Source organism: Dermacentor silvarum, chromosome 1, assembly GCF_013339745.2.
Source record: "Dermacentor silvarum isolate Dsil-2018 chromosome 1, BIME_Dsil_1.4, whole genome shotgun sequence".
In the NCBI taxonomy this organism is placed as follows: Eukaryota; Metazoa; Arthropoda; class Arachnida; order Ixodida; family Ixodidae; genus Dermacentor; species Dermacentor silvarum.
In genome coordinates, this window is record NC_051154.1 from 263802597 (window position 1) to 263828308 (window position 25712).

The window sequence follows — 25712 nt, forward strand, 5'->3', positions numbered from 1 at the left end:
TCAGAAACACACCCGAGCCACGGTGCTTAACCTCATGGATAGTTCCAGCAGCTGGCAATGGAGTGCAAGACAGCTACTGCCATTTTGCCGTAGCAAAACGTTTCTCAGTCAGCAGGACATTTTAGCCGTTTTTAGGAAAGCCAAGATATTGTCACGTAGTAGTGACGATGAAGCAAACAGTCGTAAAACTGTGAATGACGAAACTGATTCTTTATTGGGCGAACCTGTGCCCACAAAAGCAAGTTACACTTGAAGCACAACGATAGCGGCGAACACAGTCGGCGATCGTCGAAATCTGATCAGCGGCGAAACGCGTCGGCTTTTATACCTGAGTCATCGAAGGTTCCAGATTAATCCCTGATGCCCGCGTGTCTTCCAGAAAGTTCTAGACAATTCGCGTCGCTCATACAATCAGATTACATGGGCGTCGATGACCACAGACGACGGATAGAAGCATTGATAACGTCCGAGAAGCTTCCAATGCAGGCGCGTCCTGCGCGGAGCGATAACGTTTAACATTTGTCAGCCGGTGTTGAAAGCGGCCACCGGTGAAAGATAAACATGTGTACGTGTCAATATTTGCACAGTGTGGACACAATATTTTATGTTTTCATCAAGCAATCAGATGGGAGGGCTTGGTTTCTACCTATTACAGATGTGAAACAATTGCAAATCACTGAAATTTGCAAAATGTCCAAGCAGTTCATGCACTCCTCAGTTCAGTCGCTCAGTTGAAGCTGATTGTCTATCGAATTGATAAAGTAATATGCACTCATCTGCATAAACTTAAATTCTAACATTGCAACTGTTAACAATATCATTATACATTTTACTAAAAATCACTATGCGCACAACATTAGAAGTGTTGAAGCTTGAGAAAGTTGGACTCAGTGCAGAATCTCAGGAAATGACTTAAGCAACTTGAAAGCATGTCTGAAGTAACTCGGTCAAAAACAGCATATTGAACCAAGATGTTAAGTACAACTGCATCCAGTTACATATCTGGACTCTTTTTTAATATGCATGGCAGTTCATGAAACAACTTTAAATTTTAAATCAAGAAAAACACTGCCTACTTGACTTGCATTTTACTTATGGCTATCAAACTCATAAAAACTACGTCGTCTAGCTCTGTTACCATAGAAAAACTCCACCTGAAACGGTGCTGTGCCAGCTAGAGCTCTGCACGGGCCCGGGCCGGCCCGAAAGCCCGGGCCCGGGCCGGGCTCGGGCTTGAGGCCGCGGGCCCGGGCCGGGCTCGGGCTTGAGGCCGCGGGCCCGGGCCGGACTAGGGCTTGAAGCCACGGGCCCGGGCCAGACTCGGGCCCGCTCATTAAAGGACTTTAGTAGGCCTTCGAGCACACGCAACCGTTATGCATTGCATGCTTCAATGCATTCTGTGCCAAGCTGAAGTCACACGTGAAAAATGACTGTCATCATCATCATCAGCCTATATTTATGTCTACTGCAGGACGAAGGCCTCTCCCTGCGATCTCGCATTAACCCTGTCTTGCAATAGGTGATTCCAATTTGCGCCTGCGAATTTTCTAACTTCATCACCCCACCTAGTTTTCTGCCGTCCTAGACTGCGCTTCCCTTCTCTTCGTATCCATTCTGTAGCTCTAATGGTCCATCGGTTATCAATCCTACGTATTACATGGCCTGCCCAGCTTCATTTTTCCCGCTTGATGTCAACTAGATTATTGGTTATCCCTGTTCGCTGATCCACACCATTCTCTTGACTGTATATCTTATCGGATGACTGTATATCTTATCGAAGAAAATAGTAAAACAGGTGATGTTCTCATTTTAACAGCCGAGCTGTTTCAGCCGGGCGCAATGTGTCTGCTGAATCCAAAAAAAGTGTGCCGATCCTGGTAGCAGTGTAGAAAGGGTCCAAGCGCAATAGCACATACACCTGTGAACTAGCGAAGCTGAGCCTGGATAAGTCTAGCTAAGAATGGTGGGGACTACTTAAACTTAGTCATCGATAGGCAATTGATAGCCAATCAATAGCTAGTCGATAATTGATCAATAACCAATAAATTCCGGAAACTTCTGTAGGTGACTTAGTAGTGCTTAGCCTAGCCCAAATACGTGGCTAATATCTTGCGATAGAAAATCGAAAGCCAATAAATTGCTAATTGATAATCAATGAATTATAAATAAATTACGGGGAATGCTGGGGATGACTTGGTAGTACTTAGCCTAGCCCAAAAGCCAGGCCTAGTTAGGTGCCCATCAGGTCCGCTGTCTCTTTAGCATTGCACCGGCAGTGCTACGCTATTTTTATTTTCCACCAAAACAAACATTGTTTCCGCGTAAGGAAAAATAAATTGTACAAAGAACCACTCCTCAAACCATTTCCATGTTACCGCTTTTGCAATTGCACTATTACCAGTGTCGATACTATTGCATTATTTTAGCGCTAAGGCCAGTTACTTTTGTGCTTCAATGCATAAAACAGCGTTTTCCTCAAAAAGTTAACTGGAACGCCCATTCATTTCGTCGGACATTTTGAAAATTAATATCGCGAAACTGGTTCAGTCCTGAGAATTTATTCCAAGTGGATACGCCTTGCGAACGCAGCGGCTATAATTCGTAGGTATAAAGATGCGCCTGTAAAATGAATATTTAAAAAAGTTAATTAGCGTAATTATGTTAAACATTCAATTACGCGTTTTGACCATTCATTAGGCCAGCCGCGTCAGAATTAGCTTGGAACTACATAAAACAATTATCCTCCTTAGAGCGTCGTCACATTAATGCGAACACAAGAAATCCTGATATATGGTCAATTCCATACTTCAGGACACTCTATAAGCATCAGTCGTTAATACATAACCTACCATTCACTTTGAACAAATACAAAAATGTCGATAATTTCAGTAAGAAAGAACTCAGCCCATACGTTGGTAGCTTGTAATATATCTGATGTGATTATTATTCTGCCTTCGTGTATGGCTCTGAGTATATAATGTACATCCTGTTTCGTTTTATTAGCAAATGTTAATCTTGTTAAATTCAGTCTCATGCTATGTTGTATAGCTGGTGTTGCCTTGTTTTGTATAGCTAGTATTGCTATTGTATACTATATATAGGCTGGTGATGATGATGATTGCTACTGTAGTGTGGTTTAAAATGCATTCTGTTAAAACTTGCCCTAATTCTCTTAACTCGCCGTGACGGAAATATTCTGTTTTTTCCGTTCATAGCTATTTCGTCCGTGAGGAATTCCAGCGACAGCTGGAAATATATGTGAATTATTGTACATGTGCGCACACTGTTTGCGACGTACTATTGCCTTGCGTGGTGTTTCCGGTCACGTCAAGCTACGTATGTAGCTTTTAGTCCAAAATGACCGTCAAGCATGTAAATTGCAGAATAAATTGATTTGATTTGATTGATTTCGTCGGACACTTTGAAAATTATTATCCCGAAACTGGTTCAGTCCTGAGAATTCGTTCCAAGTGGATACGCCTGCGAACTCAGCGGCTATAATTCGTAGATTGAAAGATGTGTCGTAAAATAATTAATGAAAAAGTTATTTACCGTAATTATGTTAATTCTTTAATTAGGCGTTCTGTTTTCTCTTGGAAGTAATGACCGCCTCATCGAGTAGTTTAGATCAAGGATTATTATAGAATTGTGCAATCTGCAACAGGCAATTTTTAAAAATTTGGTTCAGCTAACATGAAACACCCTGCATATTTGCATACTAAATGACATCATAGAACCATATCGTACAAATCAAGGTAAGTGCATGGGCACCAGCGGAAAAATAGCAGCACAGGCAATGGGCCGGATTACTGATGTTTCCGTGGGAGAAACAAAGATTTCGGCCTTTCATTGCTTATATACTGCAGCTGATTAAACCTCGAGAATGTGAGGCTGAAAATGCGGTACAATCTGTAAGTAAAAAAATATTTTTTTTTCTCTTACAGGCCGGGCCTGGTCACGCACACGCGGGCCCTAGCTAAGCTTAGTAATGAACGCCCGGGCCCGGGCCGGGCCCGGGCTCAATAGCACGGGCCCGGGTCGGGCCCGGGCTTGGAACCACGGGCCCGGGCCGGGCCCGGGCTGGTCTCGGTCATGTACGCGCGGGCCCGGGCCGGGTTCGGGCTCTGTATTACGGGCCCGGGCTGGGCTCGGGCCTTGTAAAGCGGGCCTGGGCCGGGCTCGGGCCGAAAAATCCGGCCCGTGCAGTGCTCTAGTGCCAGCAATAAAACTCAGTCAGTGTCCCGTAAATAAAGTTGTTTCTCTCTCAGTCAGTGTCCCAGAGCACAGTAATGCGCTGGTATATTATCAACATGCACAAGTCAGTGCTTATAGGCCTATAGTATACAGGTGCTTGTCACCCTGCCTGTGCAGAGGCTTTCGACACTTTCCAGTTATTTGGTAAACGACTGCTAGAAAGTGATTCAAAAATTACCATGTCACTATGATACTGCCATTGCATTTTTTTTTTTTTTACAGACTTTGAAATACTTAATTATTTTCAACAGAAAAATGGCTTGTGTGACCGTGTTGTGGACAAGTTTGTTGCTTTAGCTTTATGTGGTACAAAGAGTAGCACATGAGCAAGCACGAATTTCTTGAATTTCAATTCAGTATGCCTTTTTTCTTTTTTTGAAAGGCTGCACTGAGGCATTATACAATTTACAACACAAATACAAGAAGAGCGTCCCACATATAGTAACAAGCTTGTTTCGTGCATATGTGCCTTTATACCCTCCTTAAAGGGAAGTATATTGACCCAAAAAGAAGTATATTGACTCAAATGTGCAGCATTTTTATTTACGATTCCCTATATTAAACCCCTCTTAACCATTTCATTTGTTCAAAAAGATCATTCATGCAAGGGCTGCGCAAAGCTAAGGTGGCAGCAGGGGCAAAGGAGGAGCAGAGACACAAGGGCTCTTAAGAAATAATGTTGTCATGCATGCGATGTCCAAACAAAGAGCCAGAGCAAAGTTAAAGCATCGGATGAAATTTTTTTTTAATTATGGGGTTTTACGTGGCAAAACCACGATCTGATTATGAGGCACACCATAGTGGGGAACTCTGGAAGTTTCGACCACCTGGGGTTCTTCAACGTGCACCTAAATCTAAGTACACAGGTGTTTTCGCATTTCGCCCCCATTGAAGTGCGGCCGCCACATGGCCGGGATTCGATCCCGCGACCTCGTGCTCAGCAGCCCAACACCATAGCCACTGAGCAACCATGGCGGGTGGATGAAATCTTCAGTGCAAAAAGATTTGAGAATAGGCAAAAGCAGAAATGGGACACATATGGTATGCCAAATGAGAAATCAATTATGTTTGAAGACCTAAAATAATGTCTGACATGACCATCAAAAGGACAACTCCGTACAAGAACCTTAACACCTTATCCACACCCTTGTTTGGTTGTGTACACTTGCCTTATCCATCTTGTGCCGAGACAGCTTGGCATTATTTTCAAGCTTTTTGCGCAGCTCCTCGTCACTTTCAGCGGGATCCTTTGTGAAGGCCGCACCTGGCCCATCCTCCAGGTAAGCAAGAGCATCAGCTAACTCATCCTTTTGTCGTCTTTTCTGCAACATCTTTCCAACCTCCTGGAACACTTTCTCCGCTGCAAGACGTCATGCCCCCACCACCCATGGTAGCTTAGCCACCCATTTCTTAAAGCCACAGTGAAGCACAAAAATGTTTTCTCATGGTAGCTGTTGTACAGCAGGAAAATTGAACATTTGTAGCAACTTTAGAACTGATTTCACACTTTTGTTTACTTAATTAAATGCACAAAGCCTAATCAAAATTTAGTAAATGGACTGTATACAGTAGAACCTCATTCATACATTCTGGAAAAAAACACAATAAAAACATACTAACTCAACTGTAGTTGACATCTATGTAATGTGAAGCGTTGCCCAAATCCTTGGGGCACAAGGCGCCGACGCGCCTCGAGCTGGTGGGGCTTCGGCGGCCCGAGGCGCATTTTGTTGTTTCCCTATTGTGTAGTGTTTGAAAACGGCACCAGGAAACCAAAATGAAATCGAGCTAGTGGGTGATGCCTGCTGCCACCAAAGCGAAACATAACACTCAAATCCCACCGCCTGCAGCAGGGAACGGCGGTGCATTTGGGTTACCGCCTACTAAAAGCGTGCAGTACACTTCCAATCGCACTAGGGCCCACACACTGTAAAACAAATAGTTTAGGATTGAATTGAATTATGGGGTTTTACATGCCAAAACCCCGATTTGATTATGAGGCACGCCGTAGTGGGGGACTGCAGAAAAGTTCGGCCATCTGGGGTTCTTTAATGTGCACCTAAATCTAAGTACACGGGTGTTTTTTCATTTCACCCCCATCGAAATGCGGCCGCCGTGGCCGGGATTTGATCCCGCGACCTCGTGCTGGGCAGCCCAACAAATAGTTTAAGATGCTTATCGCAATAGTGTTGGTGGCAATAGCTGTGAACGTGTCATGCGACGACCCGGGAGGTGGATTTGCTGGTACTGGAATAAAGAACTGAGGGCTCGCCGGTGTTTGAGACAGGCGGGTGAGTATTGTGGTGAAGCTGCCACAGCAAGCGGCTACTGTCCTTGATGGCGCGCGCCTCGCGCATTTTTCTTGTTTACATGGGATCTAGCAGCAGGAAAACATAACATATGATCGCAGTTTGGCGATGTACTGAATGTTTGTGCCAAAGCATTGCGTTTTCCAGGAACATATGAACCAGTAAAAAATAAGCGTAATTCAACTGGGTAATATTTTTGTGCTCTCTATCGATAATGTTGGCGCCGGGAAATCGTACATGATGGGATCATATCAATGAGGTTCTACTGTAAATGTTCCACTGTAAATCAGACAGATAGCGTATTAAAATTTCTGCAATAATCTTATGGTGCCTTGTTCTTTTATACAGTGTACCATTTTATTGCAGAATGAACTACTATTTATCCGCGCACAATGCAAATTCGTGAATACAGTAAAAAGACACAACTAGGTATTGTGTACAAAAAAAAAGGCACCTTCAGAAACATCACACTTCATCTCGTATGTCGTGGCAGCGTGCTCAGGCTGCTGAAGAAGGCAAAAACACAGAATACACAGTAACGAGGCTGGGGACTGAGGAGAATAAGGAAGAGAGATGGTGTCACAATCGTATTCTGACTGTTTGCTATAAGCGGGCTTGGTATATTATTTGGCACTATTTACAACACGAATGAATAGGTGGGTGACTTTCTTTGCAGATAAGTTTAACGACGGTGTGGTACTCATAAAATACTAAGCTGAGGAAGAACCCGCTGTTGACCTCACTGAACATGCTGCTACAGGTGAGCTTGTGGATCTCCACAATAGAAAATAGTTGTTGCGCACAAACTGAAAGGCAAAAGACAGCGATTTTACAAACACAAGCACTACGTCTTTCAGTTTGTGTGCTACAACTATTTATTATGTATTGCTACCAACTCGCCCAAATCAGTATCCTCCTTGTGGATCTCATTTTGAATGAAGCCTCTATGTCTTAATTGAAGAGAGGCTGCGTAACGGTTCATTTCCAGCACATCTATTAAACAGGCTGGCGTTAACATGACTAGAAAATAAACAGGCTGGTGTTAACATGACTAGAAAGCACTTTCCACTTTCAAGCTCCAGCCAGATTTATGTGACGAGGCATCTACAGTTGGGGTTGGCACATTTGCAAAGAAAAAAAAAAAAGACACCACCATGAAGTGGGCGGGGGGTTGCAATGAGTATTTTAAGCAAAAATGCCAACAATATGAGAACAAAATTAAATGGCGAATGGCAATACGTCAAGTACAAACTATGCATGGTTAAAATTTATTGGAAGGCTTTAGTATATAAAATTGGCACACATGTCAATCAGTGACCACGGAAACACAAAATTTTGCCACATCACGAATTCAGTTCAATTGAACATTTACTACATTTATGTCCCATCGTAGTCAATTCTGGCTACAAATGAAACTGCTGTAGTGGTGCAACCCCTAGTAATTGTTCCAGTAGCTCTGGCTAAAAAAGCCACCTTACCAAGCTGTTTCTCCTGCCTTGAGTTTAGCCCAAGGCTGTGTGCTTCATTCTCCGTTTGCACCACGTCCAAGATATCCCTGAAGTCGGGAAATATTCGACACCTGTTGACCAGCTTTTCTACACTGGTATTAATCTGGCGGTACGGGGAGCCTGAAAGATTACAGAGTAAGAACACACATCATATACCGAGGCACAACCACGGTACCCTACACTAGGAGTAGCAATGAAAAAATTTTGCCCCGCTTTGTTTGCCTCATAAGGTAGCTACTGACTAAGGTAATCATGTCATGGAGGCCTTAACTACTCAAGCATGCAACATATCATAAATAATTTCATCTTTTAATGGGACCACTTCAAAAAGTGGCCAAGTGCAGTGCAGCTTCAAGCTGGAAGTACCGTAAGCCTCCTGATAACACCACGAAAATACGACATGGTGGTAATGCAGTATCACCAACTGCCGACACAAGTGTCAGCCCGACCCGTGCAACTGTCTCAAGCCACAACCATTCTAGAAAACTAGAAATGCTTGTTTTATAGAAGTTGCAGAGGAAACCACAGCTGAAGCACTGCCACAGTTCTCCCACAATTAAAATCGTCCATGATGAATGAGGCCATTCAGAACACTGGTAGCCTATACAGCGCCGACAATCCACCAGGAAGGAAAGAAACACCAGAAAGGAACACTAAAGGCAAATATTAAATCGAAATGCATTGTTAAAATACTATTTCACAAAACTTGCAGCGCTAGTTTCGCGCTAAGAAAAGACTTAGTCTAAGAGGAAATCGCGTATGAAGGGCCCGCATACCTTTAGCACAATTGAAATCGCCCGCCCCGGAGCGGGAAGTGGCGACGTGGCATACGCCATCCCCGCCCTTTACCGCCGTCGGTGATCAAAAAGGCGCCTGGCAGATGACACTAGAGTATTTCGCACAAAACGCAAAGGCACGGCCATGCAGAAATCAAGCCAAGACAGAGCGTTGGATTCGCCACTGCAGCTGCTCTTAGTCGAGTGGCGTAGACCGTGACATCACATTTATGTGGCATTAACACATTATGTGATATGCGAGTTTTGCGAGACAGCAAAATCAGCGCAGCACTACGCGATAAGGAAATTACCGAAATGCGAAAGAGCGGGTGGTGCAGAGTCGAGCGAAAATGAAACCTTACGACCGCCTGCGTCGTTGTCAAGGGTATTGTCAAAATGGTATTTTTTGTAAGAATCGAATAGAAGTAGACAAATAGCATTTTCTTCCATCTTAGAATGCAATTACAATAATAGTTTTATTACGAGTAGTTGAATACTCATGACAGAATTACTATGAGGAATGCCTACATCATCAGGCTAGTACAGTAGAACCCGCAGATACGTTTTTGACGGGACTGTAAAAAAAAAAAAACATAAGAGCCGGGAAACAGGAAAAATTGAGAAATGGGAGTAGTGTTGAACTGCACACAATATTATTTTAATTCTTACGTGTGAAAAGAAGTTGTAGTTTCGCCCAACAGCCGAAGTATCGATTGCGATAGCAAATTAGTAGACAACTATACAGTAGTTCTATCGTCCTTATTAACTTGTTAACATTCGCTTATTAACTATATTAACAATTAACAAAGCATGGTGTCAGCGCCTACAGGCAAACATGAACACATCAGACTCGATGAGCGCGGATACACGCTGTCAAACGCTGGCGTGAGGAATTTAAGCACCGCTGCAGAAGCGAGCAAAGTGACCTTCGTGCTGTTTTCTATCGCTTCAACGCAAACTGAGTACCGCACGCACAAAGCTACGAGCCTCCGACGCACCTACACTGCGTAGAATCTGCCCCCAACGCAGATCACTTTCATGATACGGCCCGCATGGCTGCGCGCCGCCGCACAGTACGCAGTTGATGCCAGAGCACAACGCTGCCCGCGATCCCTTCCCCCTCGCTCCCTCGCCGGTGCCTCGAGCACAACAGAAGAAGGCGTGCTTCCTCCCTGCTTTTCTTTCTTTCGAGTGCGAGATTTAGACGTGGTCGTAGGCTTCCCTCGCACGCTTTGACTCGCACATACAGCATACGGTGCACGGCGACGGCGTTATAGCCCTTGGACTTTACACGAAACATCTATGAGCTAAAACCAATTTTAGAGCCGCAACGCATCATAGACACCATCTTTAGATAGCAAATACGGATCTCAAGGGCCAAACTCTTGCTGGTGGAAACCGAAAATACGTCATAAGTGTCGCCCCCGGCACTTTGGGCGGCCAATGCCATCGTCAAGCAACCAAGCAAAGCTACATGCAAAGTCAAAATGGCCGCTCGGGCTGGCGGGGGGGGGGGGGGGGGGGCAGTTCTCAACGTATGATGCGGGAACGGTCCCACAGTTGCGACGTAACCGCGGGGGTTACCAATGCATGGGTTCTATGGGAGCTGTGCCGCGACCGGCCGCAAACAACGTAACAGCTGGGAAAACGCAGCACCCGAGAACATAACAGCGGGGTTCTACTGTACTTGAATATCCTGAGGGAGCCTCCAAATCGTGTCCTACATTTACCTAAATTTCTCTATTACTAAAACTCTATTGGCATAATATTGACACCTTACACGTTCTCCATTACTAATCTATCACTTCAGCTTGATTTAAAATTTGCCTTTAGTGTGCCTTTAAAGAAACCAGAATGATAGCCCTAACAGTTTACTCGGTTTTCTCATCAGGATCTTCACTTTAACAACTAGCAACACTGTTTGGTTTTAAAGCTTTCTGTTGTTTGCACGACAGCAAATGATTATTACAGCTATCACGGCAACGCCAGCTTTGGTTGTGTGGTGTTGCCCCTCTGTTTATGCAAAGCTCTCGCTTCGTACAGCCAAGGGGCAAGTGTGGCCACAATACAAGCATGCAGCAGCTCTTTGCCAGTACATCAACACTGTAAAGAAGCAAGCGCTACAATAGTAAGTTGGGCTAGCTGATGATACTGCATGACTGAACAGAGTGAAAAGACATGACACAAGAAGAGACAAAAACGACACTGTGATTAGTATGCACAGGTCACCACATCTTGTGACAGCACTGAGATAGGAAGCCTCAGACCCATGTGGACTTGCACTGCTCAGCTAGCTGAAGGGAGGGAACTGGTGGAGTAACTTGAAGTGTCAAACCCTTTGCATTGACAGATGAGCAGAAATGAAGCTAGAGAGACATAATCTAAAACCTGCCTAGATTTAATTTTCTTAAAGGCGAAAATGATACTGAGCAGTGACCACAGAACATCCCACAACACTCAGTGTGCATGTACGGTACCAACAGTGTCACGATGACAGTAGCTCTCACCAACTAACCATTATGCCAAAGGCCAATTGCAACATATTTCACTTCAGCTGAATTCTGTTACAAATGCACAGCAAGTTATAGAAGCAACTGTGTCATAGACCTGGAAATTGCACAGCTTCTTCATTATCAGCATTTAAATAACACTATGGCATAGTGTTATTGCAGACTACTTTTAGTGTATGGCCTCATTCGCAGCTTTATTTAAATCTGCTTTTCTTTAGGTGGTCAGTTTACGTTTCACAAATGTAAACTTCCTTTGTTGAAGAGTAGGATGTCATTCCGTCCGACAAGAAGCGTGGAGCTCTACGTCGGCCTGAAGTGGTGATACAAGCGCGTTAATTTTAAACAAATGGCTTTCATAAACCTAGCAGAGAGCTCTGCACTTTTTTTTCAGGGGTTATTCCCGACACCCAGATGATCAGGACTATCTGGTTGGAAGTAGCTGGAACGTACCAGCTGAAGCTAACAGTAGCTGAACTGCCTTAGTGTGTTAATGTTTAAACATAGGTCAAAATAGGTTTTTGCCCAATTCAGGCTTTAATGTAGATCCTGTGCACCGCAGATTGGCGAAAATAAAATTTTAGAAGATAGTATGTTTTAGGGAAAGTTCTATAAAAGTAATTTCAGGTTTTGTTGCCTGACCGTCCTTTGTGAACTTTTTGTTCCAAAAACGCTATAATTTGCCCACTTTCACGTCCGTGCTAAAGGAGTAAAAAGGATAGTTATTTTATGAAACTGTTCTATAACGAAAGAACAATGTTCAGACAACACACAAATGCAAATTTTGAAAGAATGCCCAAAACGGTAGATTTTTGATGAATTTGTTTTTTGCACCTGGTTTTCCATCATTTCGTGAAATTCAAATGGCCCTCACGTGCCCAAAAATTTTCTTCCGCTCAAAATATTTGGGGAAAATACCGTGCAAGTAATGCTAATATACGTGTATTGTATATTTTTGACAGAAATTATTTTTCTCGAGCGCAACAGTTGGGACAGTTGGCAAGGAATGACCCAGATATTCCAGAACACTGCGCACAGAAGAGCATCGCTGCTTAGGCTTTATGGGTAGAGCAGCAAAGCTCACACTGCTACGAAAGCCCTGTTAGCCTGATAGGGGAGCAATCAGCACTGAAATTGCCAGCGAAGATTTGAGCAGCAATTACTGCATTGCCAAAAATGTGATAAATGAACTTACACTGCCCTTCACGGAGCATCTGGTGAATACTCAGAAGGTAAATGACATCTTAAGAGTTTGTTTCTGTCAATGCATCCAATTCATTGCCATTAGAATGTGTAAAACATCACAGATGCTAAACAATGGAACATGCTCTGCATGTGAAGGCACAACCAAGATGCTCAGGAGTGGGTAAGAAAGATATTGATCTTTGCATCACTTTGGGTGAGCAATAATAAGACATTTTCTTTATTTTTTTTATATATTGGAAACATAGTTTTGCAAGCTTCTTGTGGTACAACACCAACATTTAAACATAAAATTTTGTATTAGGCCTTCTATGTCTCTACACTATTAGAAACAATACATCCTTTTGAAGTTCTGCAAAACTGCACAGCAGTTGACCTCTACAGGGCCTCTCACGAGCTTTGGACATAAATTTGGACATAAATGATGCGGTGATAATGGTGTCTGCAAAGCATTACACCAGTGTATGCCACAAAAACAGCTGGAAACTTAAAACAAAAGGCTACATGCCCTTCTTCTCAAAGGAGTAGCTGCAGCAATTTTTGAAGGTGCAATGATTACTCAAGAAAGCAAATTCTGATGTTTGATGGCCAATATGGGGACTACGAGCATTATGCAAGTAAATACAGTAATATTGCGCCAGCTATAACATCATTGCTTCACTTTATGAGCAAAACTGCAATTTTTTTTAAAAACTGTTGCGGTAGAATGCTCTTTGGATGGCGCTTCACAAATCTTCGCGTATACCCAAGATTTCTGACAGAGCATGGTGAGGGGCTTTTTAAGGGTGCTGCAAACATATACCTAGGTGTCATTCTATGCATGCATTCTGCCAGTGCTCTATTTGGTATAGGAGGTAGTACATTTTTTAGAAAATTACTCTCTTAAAATGCAAATTTGCAGTAGATATCAAGCCCAGCAATGCTCTGGAACCTAAAAGCAATAACAATAAATTGATTTCACTGTAAGCTTGCAAACTTTAAGCCCACTTCACTGTTCTGTACAATAAAGAAAGAGAGGGAGAGAGACCCTGGCTGATACTTCGCCACATCAACTAACCTCAGGTCGAGAATGTCTTGGTATCCATACGGCCTCTTGTGGTACATGTAATGAGTGCTCCAGCACAGGCTTCACAGAACAACACCAAGCACACGAACCAATTCACCTGTATTTTACATCCTTCATCATCATCATCATCAGTCTATATTTATGTCCACTGCACGATGAAGGCCTCTCCCTGCAATCTCCAATTACCCCTGTCCAGCGCTAGCTGATTCCAACTTGCGCCTGCAAATTTCCTAACTTCATCACCCCACCTAGTTTTCTGCCGACCTCGACTGCGCTTCCCCTCTCTTGGTATCCATTCTGTAACCCTAATGGTCCACCTGTTATCCATCCTACGCATTACATGGCCTGCCCAGCTCCATTTCTTCTGCTTAATGTCAACTAGAATATCGGCTATCCCCGTTTGTTCTCTGATCCACACCGCTCTCTTCCTGTCTCTTAACGTTAGTCCTAAGATTTTTCGTTCCATCGCTCTTTGTGCGGTCCTTAACTTGTTCTCGAGCTTCTTTGTTAACCTCCAAGTTTCTGCCCCATATGTTAGCACTGGTAGAATGCAATGATAGGACATTTTTCTTTTCAACAACACTGGTAAGCTCTCAGTCAGGATTTGGTAAAGCCTACCGTAAGCACATTCTTACTTAGCATTTTACATCCTTACTTAGCCATAAATGTAGCCCACCTTTGTAGCGGAACTTCTTTCGCTCACGGCCTTTGATGGCATGCCTCGGTTGCAATTCACATAACTTTCGCCACACAGCAATAGCTTTTTTCTTGAGTCTATCTCCCTGAATGTAGGCAGAGTTGGTGTCATCGCATGTCATGTCCACCTCTTCTTCACTTAACTTCTTTATAGCCTTGTGCAATTGCTGTAGAGAGAAATGCATCTGCAATCACATGCATGACATACACATAACGAGCAACTGTGACAGACAAAGCCAAACTTTCTAAGCAGGACAGTAACAAACAGCATGCAGTAACACATTTTTCTGGTCTCACAAGTATGTCTGGTGCTAGTATTATCAAATTCTTTTGTGCCCAGTGTGGAGAAAGTGTTTTGCTGCAAACTACCACACTTTAATTTACAATGTTGAATAATGACTGCATTCGAACAATGTTTAGGATATTAATGAGCAAGTGTAATTTTCTTTTGCCACTACCGTATTTTCCGGGCTATAAGTTGCACCTTTCTATAAGTCGCACCCTCCTCAAAAAGGTAGTTTTTCTGGAGAAAGAAAACATATTTAAGTCACACTGGTGTATAAGGCGCACCTGGTCGTTCAGTAAGCGATTTCAAAAAAAGATTAGTGACGTTTCACTCCGTGAACACTGGTCACGCGCAAGCGTATGGGTGCCATTACTATATAATTGCGATAGCAATGATATGGACAGTATAGGCGCATTTTTGCAGTCGTGGTCGCCGCAATCTTCCATATAAAGGACAAACTACATGTACACGTGCCAGCGCGCGAAAGCTAGCGCCTAGCGAGTAATGGTGGTTTAAACTTACAAGACGAGCGCTAGCACGCGCCCACTTCGCTCACCTTTTCGCCTTGGTAGACTTCGTTTCGTTTGGTGCCTCGTGCCAAACATACCCAAGCCAAGGCCTACGGGCGCCAGAATCTCAGAACGATCTCAGAAACTGGACACACTATACGTTCATAACTAACGTTTCAGGTGAGTTTAGAGAAAGTCAAACCTCATTTCAATAGTTCCTGATGATCAACGCGAGTGAGAAGGCTCTGCTGTGGTCACTGACTCTGTTCTAACTGTTGCAGAAACAGTAGTTTGTGCGTTTGCGGCTACCACAGTGATGGTTTTGCTATCCTGTTTGCACGCGTCCTTGTAATAAACCTCAGGCTTTCTACCAAACCTGCGTTCCGAGTGTTTTGGCCTGTGCAAGGCACTGCTGTCTGTGATATTTCTTGCTCATGTTTTTAGGAATTGGGGACACAGAGATGTGAGCTCGTATGTCCGGTGGGAGGAGTTCTGATTGGTCATTACAATGTGTTGGTCTGAGTGGATACCCTAATCGACGGAGAAGTGTTCGGCCTTGCTCCGTGGCATTGAGCTATTCTTGTCGTGCGATCAGTGTTGCAGTCACGAGTTCCTCAAAAGTGTTGCTAATACCCATCGCCTCGAAAAGGGTCGTGCTAGTGCAGATCAGTAGACCAAGCGCTGCCTTACAAGCTTTGCGTATGAGGGCATTTATTTTAGTTTCTTCCGAGTTTGATACCTTATGGAAAAGACGGCCAAAGGTTATGTGGCTTATAATAAATGCCTGCACGAGCCTTATCGTCTCTTCCTCCTTAAAGCCTTTTCTGTTTCTTGCTACTCTGTTACAGTAGAACTCCGCTGATACATTTTTCACGGGACTGTGAAAAAAAAAAAAAAGAGAGCCGGGAACCGCAAGAGCCGAGAAACAGGAAAAATTTAGAAATGAGAGTAGTGGTGAACTGCATACAATTTTAATTCTTACGTTTGAAAAAAAAAAAAAAAAAGCCGCAGTTTCGCCCGAAAGCCGGAGCATAGATTGCGATAGCAAACTAGTGGCCAGCTATACAAAGTAAGGGTAGTGTAAGGAAGATAACGAACGTCGGCACAGAGTCAGCAGCATCGGCAGCATCAAGCGCGCAACAGAGGCTCGAGCTAGGTGACTGTGCTCGGTGCATCGTAACACCGGCTGTCGCTACTAAGCTCACTAAATCTCCTTTAGAGGTGGTGGAGCCGTGCTGGGTAACGCTCCACTCTACCATCCTCGAACTCCGTTCTCGGACGCTACCCTCTGACATGCCAGACGCCGACCAGCAGACTCTTCCATCACCACCTGTCCCTTGCGCTGGCACCGTTCGCCAGCGGGAGCCTCCCATCTTCAGCGGAACCGACGACAACGATGTTGAAGAGTGGCTGTCGTCCTACGAACGGGTGAGCGTTCACAACAAATGGAATGACTCGGACATGTAGGCTTATGTATCATTCTATCTCGCGGGCATGGCCAGTCTCTGGTTCAGAAATCATGAGAGGGATATGCGAACGTGGTTGGCGTTCAGGACGTCGATTACAGAAGTATTTGACCAACCCGCCGTCAGGAAACTCTGAGCCGAGCAGCGTTTGCGTACACGTGCACAGGACACGGCTGAGCCGTTCACCAGCTATATAGAAGACATTCTCGATTTGTGCAGGTGCGTGAACGCTGCAATGATGGAAGCGGAAAAGATGAAGCAAGTCATGAAGGGAATCGATGATGACGCGTTCAGATGCTTCTGGCCAAGGACCTGCGCACTGTTGGCGACGTTATCAGCTTGTGCCAGAGCTATGATGAATTACGTAAGCAGCGAGCTCTGACAAGGATACATCCCACACCAAATGCGGCGTCACTCTGCAGCCTGACCACCGGCCCCAAACAAGCCTCCCTGATAACCCAAATGAAGGCCTTCGTCCGCGAAGAAGTCGCATGACAGCTATCTCTGGTGTCCATCACTCGGGATTCTTCCAGACTTTACTGTCTCCTCTCCGTAACGTGATCCCTGACGAGGTTGCGGAAGCGCTGCTGGCTATTCACCAGTAGGATGCCGTGGCTACACCAGTCACTTATGCTACGGTTGCTACAATGGCCCCTCGCAGTGTGCCCGTACAACGTTTCCAGCAGCCTGTGCACGGCCCTCCTCCTCCCGTCCCTTGGGCCACCACTGCCGTTGGTAACCCGTGGCGTACACCCGATAGTCGCCCTATATGCTTTGCATTTAGGTATCCCGGTCACGTCGCAAGGTTCTGCCACCGCCAATCGCAGGCATTCGATGACGATCGACAAGCGCCCTATGTGCCGCACGATCCAAATGCGCCTTACGGACCCTTCGACCCATCACCAGCTCACTCCCAGACTGATTGCCATCCTCGCTTCAAATGCCTCGGTCAATCGCTTTCACCTATGCGTCGACGACCCGTATCTAACAAAGAGAAAACTAGACGACGCAGTTCCCGAGGCAAGAACTGCGCCAGTGTTAACATGCCTAAGTCCTCCTCCTTTACCTACCAATGTCATTGATGTGTTTGTTGAAGATGTCACTATAGTCGCCCTTGTCCATACCGGTGCCGCTATTTCAGTTATGGATGCCAGGTTTTGCCGCTCGCTTCGTAAAGTGACAACTAGGGATGGGCGAATGGTGAATGTGAGGTTCGAAACGAATAGTGATTTTGTCAAATAATTTCAAATCGAATAGTTCGAATAGTATATATTACATAATACAGTAAAACTTAGTTCATTCAAATTTCACGGGACTGAAAAAAAAAATGTCCGAATTACCCGAATTATCAGGGTATCTAGAAAACAATAGACATGCAGCCGACGCACGCACCGAGTCAGAACGAAACTACCGTTCGCTCCAACAACTGCAGACGAAATCGCGGTCGCTATCTATGCGATCATGAATGGCCACTACGCAGCTTTTTAGGCACGCGGTCGACGTGCGTAGAGTCAAAACGAAACTTTTTGCCGCAACCGCTGCGGAAGAAACCGCGGCGGCTATCGACGCGATCATGGATGGCGACTCGTGATGCGCGTACGATTTCCGCTGATAACTATGGCAATGCGGACTCCGCTGCTTCGTTTCGGTTGTACGCTTGCGCTGTTTCTGCTCTTTTGCGTCGCACATTTCCGGCTCTTTAATGCAAAAACGTATAGCCTTCGAGATTTATGGTTGATGTATAGTAGCCATGACGTTAAGCATTGCCTTCGCGATGTGTACCGGCCGTTCGTGGCTTCTGGCTGCCTATTCGGGAGCTCCATAATTCGAAAATATAGAATACCTGAATTCGACTCGAAGCAAATAACAAATATAGAATTATTTGATCGAATATTCGACAATACCGAATATTCGCCCATCCCTAGTGACGACGTCTCTGTCTCGATTGTCGCTTCGAACGGCAAGTGCTCAACCCATTCAACCTACCGCTGCTTGTACAGCCCGTGTGACCATGCAGGACATTTTATACACGATTCAGTTCATCGTTCTTTCATCGTGCTCCCACGCTGTTATTCTAGGATGGGATTTTCTCTCACGCCAGAATGCCATCATCAATTGCGCTCGGGCTGAGATTGAACTTTCCCACCTTGGTGACCTGGCCTCGGTCGATACTCATCCTGCCGCTAAACTTGTCGTGCAAGAAGACAACTGTATTACCCCCTGCCCTTCAGCATTCGTACCAGTCTCGTGTAGTGCTATATCCGACGGGACGGTCTTCTTCATGCCCTCTCATCACGTTTCTACCCGAAAAGCGCTTCCTTTACCCTTTGCAGCTCTTGAACTCGCCACCGGTGTCAGCACGATGCCCATTTACAATCATCTCTAATCGCTGCTATCACTGCTCCGCTGTGAATGTAAGGAAGATAACGAACGTCGGCGCAGAGTCAGTAATATCGGCAGCATCAAGCGTGCAGCAGAGGCTCGCGCTAAGGAACTGTGCTCAGTGCATCGTACAACCGGCTGTCACTACTAAGCTCAATAAATCTCCTTTATAATAGTAGTTTTATCGTCCGTATAAACTTGTAAACATTCGCTTATTAACTATATTAACAAGCATGGTGTCAGCGCCCACAGGCAAACATGAACACATCACAATCGATGAGTGCGGGAGCGCGTTGCCAAACGTTGGCTGTGAGGAAGCGCCGCTGCAGCAGCGAGCAATATGACCTTCGTGCTGTTGTCTATCGCTTCAACGCAAACTGAGCACCGAGAACACACAGCACGCACAAAGCTACGAGCCACTGACGCACCTACACTGCCTAGACTCTGCCCCCAACACAGTTCACTTTCCAGATACAGCCCGCGCGCCACCGCGCAGTATGCAGTTGATGCCAGAATACAACACCGCCCGCTATTCCCCCCCCGGTGCAAGAAGGCGCGCTTTCCTCCCCGCTTTTCTTTCTTGCGCGCGCAAGATTTAGACACGGTCGTCAGCTCCCCTCGCACGCTTGCACTCGCACATACAGCATACGGCGCACGGTGACGGCGTTATCGCCCTTGGAACATCTATGCGCTAAAACCAATTTTAGGGCCACAACGCGTCATAGACACCATCACTAGATAGGACATATGGATCTAAAAGGCCATGCTTTTGCTGGCGAAACCCGAAAATACGTCATAGGTGTCGCCCCCGGCCCTTTGGGCGGCCAATCCCATCGTGAAGCCACCAAGCCCAGCGACATGAAAAGTCAAAATGGCCGCTCAGGCCGGCGCAGGGTGGCAGTTCAGAACACATGATGCGGGAACGGTCCCACAGTTGCGACGTAACAGCGGGACTACCAATGCATTGGGTTCTATGGGAGTTATGCCGGGACCGGCCGAAAATGACATAACAGCTGAAAAAACGCTGCACCCAGGGGCCGGGAACGTAACAGCAGGGTTCTACTGTAAATGTTTTCCGGAAATTTGCGATCGTGTGCCCTACTGTTCCATTTTCCTGTATCCATAGTCCGAGTATACGAGCTTTAGATATATCTTGTATTGTTTGACCTCCCAGGGCAAGCTTTATCAGAGATCTATCGTCCTTTCGTGTATAAGGCACACTTACTCGGATTAGTTCGGACTTCTACGGGGCGCGAATCATGCCAGCTTTTGCCACATGATCCTTTACAATGCTAATTGCCTTCTGAAGGTTTTCCTGACATTTCCCTAAAGATCGCTTTGCAGACCAGAGAGCTACGTCGTCTGCATAAATCGCATGTCTCAAGTTTGGGATCCATTGTAGTTTCACTGCTAGTCCTTTCATTGCTATACTGAAGAGAAGCAGTGAAAGAATTAAACCTTGCGGTGTTCCTCTTTTGGGGGTCTGTAAAACGTCTGAGCGGGTGGATCCTAGCCCTATCGTGACTGTGCGGTTGTCTAGAAATGATTTTATGTATTCATAAGTCCGCTGTCTGCAGTGCATATTCGATAGTTCGGTTAAAATACTTTTGTGCAAAATGGTATTGAAAGCTTTTTTGATATCTAATGCCACTATAAATATGTCTGCATTTCCTCTCTCTAGGTTTAATACTTCTTTCAGTAGGAGAAATACGTCCTGTACTGGCATATGCTGTCTAAAGCCAAACGTAGTTTCTGGGAAAAGGTTGCTGTTTTCTATGTACCTAGTGAGTCTCATCAGTATAACCTTTTCAAAAAGCTTGCCCAGACACGATGCAAGTGATATGGGTCAGAGGTTTTTAATGTCCCTTGGTTTCCCTGGTTTCGGTATTAGAATTATCTGTGCATGCCTCCATGCCTGTGGGATTTGAACTCCTTCAGTCTATACATGTTTGTTAAAGAGACCTGTTAGCCCTGTCAAAGTACTGAGGCTAAGATTGCAAATCATGGCGTTTGTAATTTTGTCCGGTCCAGGCGCCGTATTTTTCTCGAAAGGTTGAGCTGCTGCAAAACCTTTGCCACCAATATAGGGGCATTTAGCTCCCCATTGTTCCTTCCTGAATATGTGGGAGTATCATGATTTTGCGTGGAATTGGCTCCTATATATATGCCTTTTAGAGTGTCTAGGAGATGTGTGTCAGCGTCTCAAAATTCGCATTCAAGATTCGTCACTGTTTTTGTATTTGCAGGATCTATCATGCTTCTCAGAATGGCCCATGCCTTTTTTGTGTAGGGTTCCTTGTAGAGATTCACAGAATTGGTGCCAATTATTGTTTTCTAGTGTTTGTGCATAAGCATTAGCCTCCTGTGTTAGTTGTGCTATGCGTATTTTGAGCTTTGTCTTTTCCATCGCCTCGTCAGGCTTCTGCGTGCTTCCCATAAATGAATGAGGCAGCCGTCTACCACTGTTATATCCGATGTTGTAGCGATCTCCCTTGTTGCTCTTTTGTGCGTTTCGCGTATTTGTCAGCGTCACACAACTCCCAGTAGAGTTTCCTGCATGTATGTTATGTAGTGCTCTGCTCTTATTTCTGCCTCGAGGATATTAGTGGGCCAGCGCTCGTTTCTTTGGCTGCAAATTTGTGCACAGAGCTTGGCAGCGAGTACAGTCTATAGAAGAAGCAAGCGCTGCCTTTTAATCTTCACTTTGAGGCTGCCATCACCACGGTAACAAGAAAGAAAGCATTAGAAATGAAGACCCTCAAGCTCCCTTCATCAGAAGGAGACGTGGGAATGCGCTCAAAACTGACCAGAAATATTCCTGTCACCCAAGGACACTTATAGGTGGAAAATAGCTGCAGAAGCACAGAACGCAAGCTCAGGGAGAATGCCATGCCTTGTGAGGACAGCAATATTTAACTGCTTCTAGCTCTCTTCATAAAGTGTGCTGTAATAAATTTTTATGATATAACATTTCGTGAGCTAAAATTATTTCATGGATAATTTTAAAGAATATTGACATATTTCTTACTTGTCATTTTTTTTCTTCGTAAAATGAAGATCCAAGCCCTCTAAACCGTGAAAAATTATAGAGAAGTGTCAGAGTGCCCTAAGTAATCTACCGTAATACAGTCAGCTTCCGTTAATATGACCTTGAAGGGACAGACCAAATTAAATTTATCCAGCAAATAAAATAAGCAGGAAAAAAAAAAAACTACAAACACACCTACGAACGCACCCTCAAATCTAACACGCACTCAATTATTTAGCTTTTCAAGGTAAGAAAATATTGTGCACTCAAGTGCACTGTGCACCTGATTTTAAACAACAATAAAGTAGCATGCCTCTGATTCTGGCAATCATAAAAAGAATGAACCTGTCTTTCCCTTCAAAGAACGGAAATTTATTTGCACTTAATGCTCATGGTTGTCAATTTCGAACAGCTCTTCATTGCTATGGGTCAAACATGTCATCCTCTATGCAGTCCACTGCGTTTGATATTCCACATCTCTAGAACGACCCAAGAACCATCATGAACAGGATGGTGCCCCACGCCTCAACTAACCACTTCGCTGGTGCATCATGGGATGAAAGGCTCCTACATACTGAGGACATGTGTCACGGCTCCATTGCCACTAGGTTAGCACGTAAAGTAACTTCTGTTTTGAATAAGCTTTCGTAATGAACACAGCACAGCGTCGTTGTCAACCAGTGCAAAAACCTTGTTGTCGCATTTTTGTGATGGCAACAGTGATTACGTTGCATCTGACAGAAGTCTTTTGTCAAATGCCTTGAGCGAGGTTTCGGTTTTGTGTACAAGTGCAGGCAATGTTCGGAAGCTATTTTTTTACCTGTACGTGTTAGAATAAGGTGTATCTATGGTAATCATTCATTATAAGCTGCCGTTTTCATTGCAACTCTGTCGAGGGCCGGCCAAAAATTGGCATTTTCATCACAAGATAGCGTATATAAGCGGTCACTGTCCCTTATCACCACCAAGACCAACGGTGCTGCCATTAAGGTCACCACTGTAGTCAGGTGTGTGCATCCTGACCAGTCAAGCTCAAATCATCTGGCGAGGGCCAGTTTCAGGATTAAAATAACGGAAGTTGTGGTCCATAAAAATGTACAGATGCCAGCGAAACCTTCAGTCGAGATCAAATTGGAGTCAAATTAACAGCAGTGTACTGGACTTGTTTCGACAAACGAGTGCTGGTACCGAGGAGGTGGACAACTCCCATCATAATAATACACTGGCTTGCTCCATTCCTACGATTACTGTGGCTGCCATACACTAGCGCAGCCACAAAAAAATACATGTAGCCCACTTAATTACTTTTTGTGAGCAACATCATCACACTTAGCCTTATTGCTACACGGTATCAGCAAATTTTCTGAGACACAACGTTACCGTCTTTATCATCAATGACGGCAGGTCTGGCATTTCAAGACCAACTTAACCACTTCGGGCACAATTAATTCTGTCCATCGAAAATTTAGTTTCACAACATTTCTTGTATACCTTCACAGAATCATGAAAACCATATGGCTACAGAACGAATTTCAGTTGTCTTTAATATCATCACTTTTAAAAATAGCCTAAGGATGATAGCATAACTTGATGCACAGTGGCTGCACGCCTTAGCAATGAAAAACTTTTTCACAAGTTAAGCAGAGTGTTGTTTCAGCAACGCAAAAACATGCATCCTCCTTGTTAAGGATTCTTGTATACAGTAAAATCTCGGTGATACGAATCTCTCGGGGTCACGTGAAATATTCGTATCACCCAAAATTCGTATCATCAAAACATACACAATATCAAGAAAAATGAATTTATTTTTACAAGAAAACATTTCTAATAGTGGAATCCCATTGATACCTTAATCACTGCTGCATTTTCCCGGCTGCTACATCGTGTTTTCGCGGTCCCGACCTAAATTCCATTGACTTCCATGTACAGTCGAATCTCAATAATTAGAACTTGAGGGCGCCCAAAAATTTGTTTGAATTAAAAGGACTTTTTTTGAAGTATTCGTCCACCATAGCATGACGTACGAACGGTGCGATTCGTGAAATACCGCGGCGTGCAAGCACACATCGAGCGAAGGCCACGAAACTGCCCACGTCAGCCAACGCTGGCTTCCCGATAACGGCAGAAAACGAAACCTCAGGGAGCGGGCGGTGCAGGCACAGCGAGAGAGAGAAATTGTGGTTGTGAAGAGGAAGAGGTGACACGGCGACAGGCACGCGCGGGGACCGTCGTAGGTGAGGGAGGAGGGCAGCAGCGAAGCGGATTTGGCCTCTGCAACTCTGTCGCTTCGGTGCACGGTGTAAGAACATTTAGGTGTTGACACTGTGCGCTGTGTGGAGCAGAGGTAGAATACTCGGCTTCAGATCTGAAGGTCTTAAGTTCGAATCCTACTCCATTCCACCACATTTTCAGGCATGGAGTGGTGCCTGACACCGGAAAGAAAAAAATATATATATCGCCGAGAGCTAGTGGGGCTATACTAGGTCAGGTGCAACCAAACTAGGAAGGTCCACTAAGCTTCATCAAAGTCACTCCCTCACCAGAACAGGAATTGGCCTCCCTGGTGCAGTATTTGGCCACTACCCCCCTCATGACTCCGACAATTAACCCATGGCCCTCAGTTCCCAGTGGCTGCGGAGCACCTGACCAAGGCGGCGGTCAGACCTGCTACGCGTCAGAGGGTGCTAAGAATCTCTGGGTCAAGACAGGCCGCCATTGGAAACTGAACCTGGCAACGTTCAACACACGCACCCTCTCGAGTGAGGCTAGCTTAGCAGGACTATTTGAAGAATTATCAGGCATTTCCTGGGATATTATTGGCCTTAGTGAGGTTAGAAGAACTGGTGAGGCTTACACAGTGCTGACTAACGGCCACATCCTCTGCTACAGAGGTCTTCCAGATAAGAAAGAATCCGGGGTAGGATTTCTAGTGCATAACAACATAGCGGGCAACATTGATGAATTCTACAGCATTAATGAGAGGGTAGCAGTCGTCGTAATAAAGCTGAATAGGAGGTACAAAATGAAGGTAGTTCAAGCTTATGCCCCAACCTTTAGTCACGACGATGAAGAAATAGAACAGTTTTATGAAGATGAACTAGCAATGAGAAAGGTGCAAACTCAGCATACTTTAGTCACGGGCGACTTCAATGCAAAAGTGGGGAAAAAGCAGGTTGGTGAGCAAGCAATTGGCAACTACGGCATCGATTCTAGGAATGCAAGAGGAGAGATGTTAGTAGAATTCGCGGAAAGGAATAGGCTCCGAATAATGAATACCTTCTTCAGGAATCGCAGCAACAGGAAGTGGACCTGGAAAATCCCTAATGGAGAAACAAGGAATGAAATAGATTTCATATTCTCTGCCGATCCAAGCATATTGCAGGATGTAGAAGTGTTAGGTAAGGTTAAGTGCAGTGACCATAGGTTAGTGAGGTCTAGGATTTCTCTCAATTTGAAGAGAGAGAGAGTGAAATTAGTCAAGAGGAAACAGGCCAACCTAGAGGCAGTAAGGGTAAAAGCAGACCAATTCAGGCTGGTGCTTGCAAACAAATATGCAGCTTTAGAAAAGGAAGATAAAGACAACATAGAGGTAATGAATGAAATCGTAACTAGGTTGATCGCAGAAGCAGCAATTGAAGTGGGAGGTAGGGCACCAAGGCAACCTGTAGGTAAGCTCTCCCAAGAAACAAAGGACCTAATAAAAGACGACAGAAGATGAAAAT

The 25712-nt window shown here is 44.8% G+C and overlaps 1 protein-coding gene across 1 annotated transcript in view; it reads right to left on the reverse strand.

Moving 5' to 3' along the window:
* The window catches only part of LOC119437129 (death domain-associated protein 6-like), a 168246-nt gene that overhangs the window by 25947 nt on the left and 116587 nt on the right, over window positions 1–25712 (reverse strand). Inside the window, exons 18-20 of the mRNA XM_049660305.1 lie at window positions 14300–14486; window positions 8042–8191; window positions 5424–5614 (exon numbers count right to left, since the gene is read on the reverse strand). Of these exons, the coding sequence (XP_049516262.1) occupies window positions 5424–5614; window positions 8042–8191; window positions 14300–14486 (528 nt within the window). The remainder of the gene's footprint in view (window positions 1–5423; window positions 5615–8041; window positions 8192–14299; window positions 14487–25712) is intronic.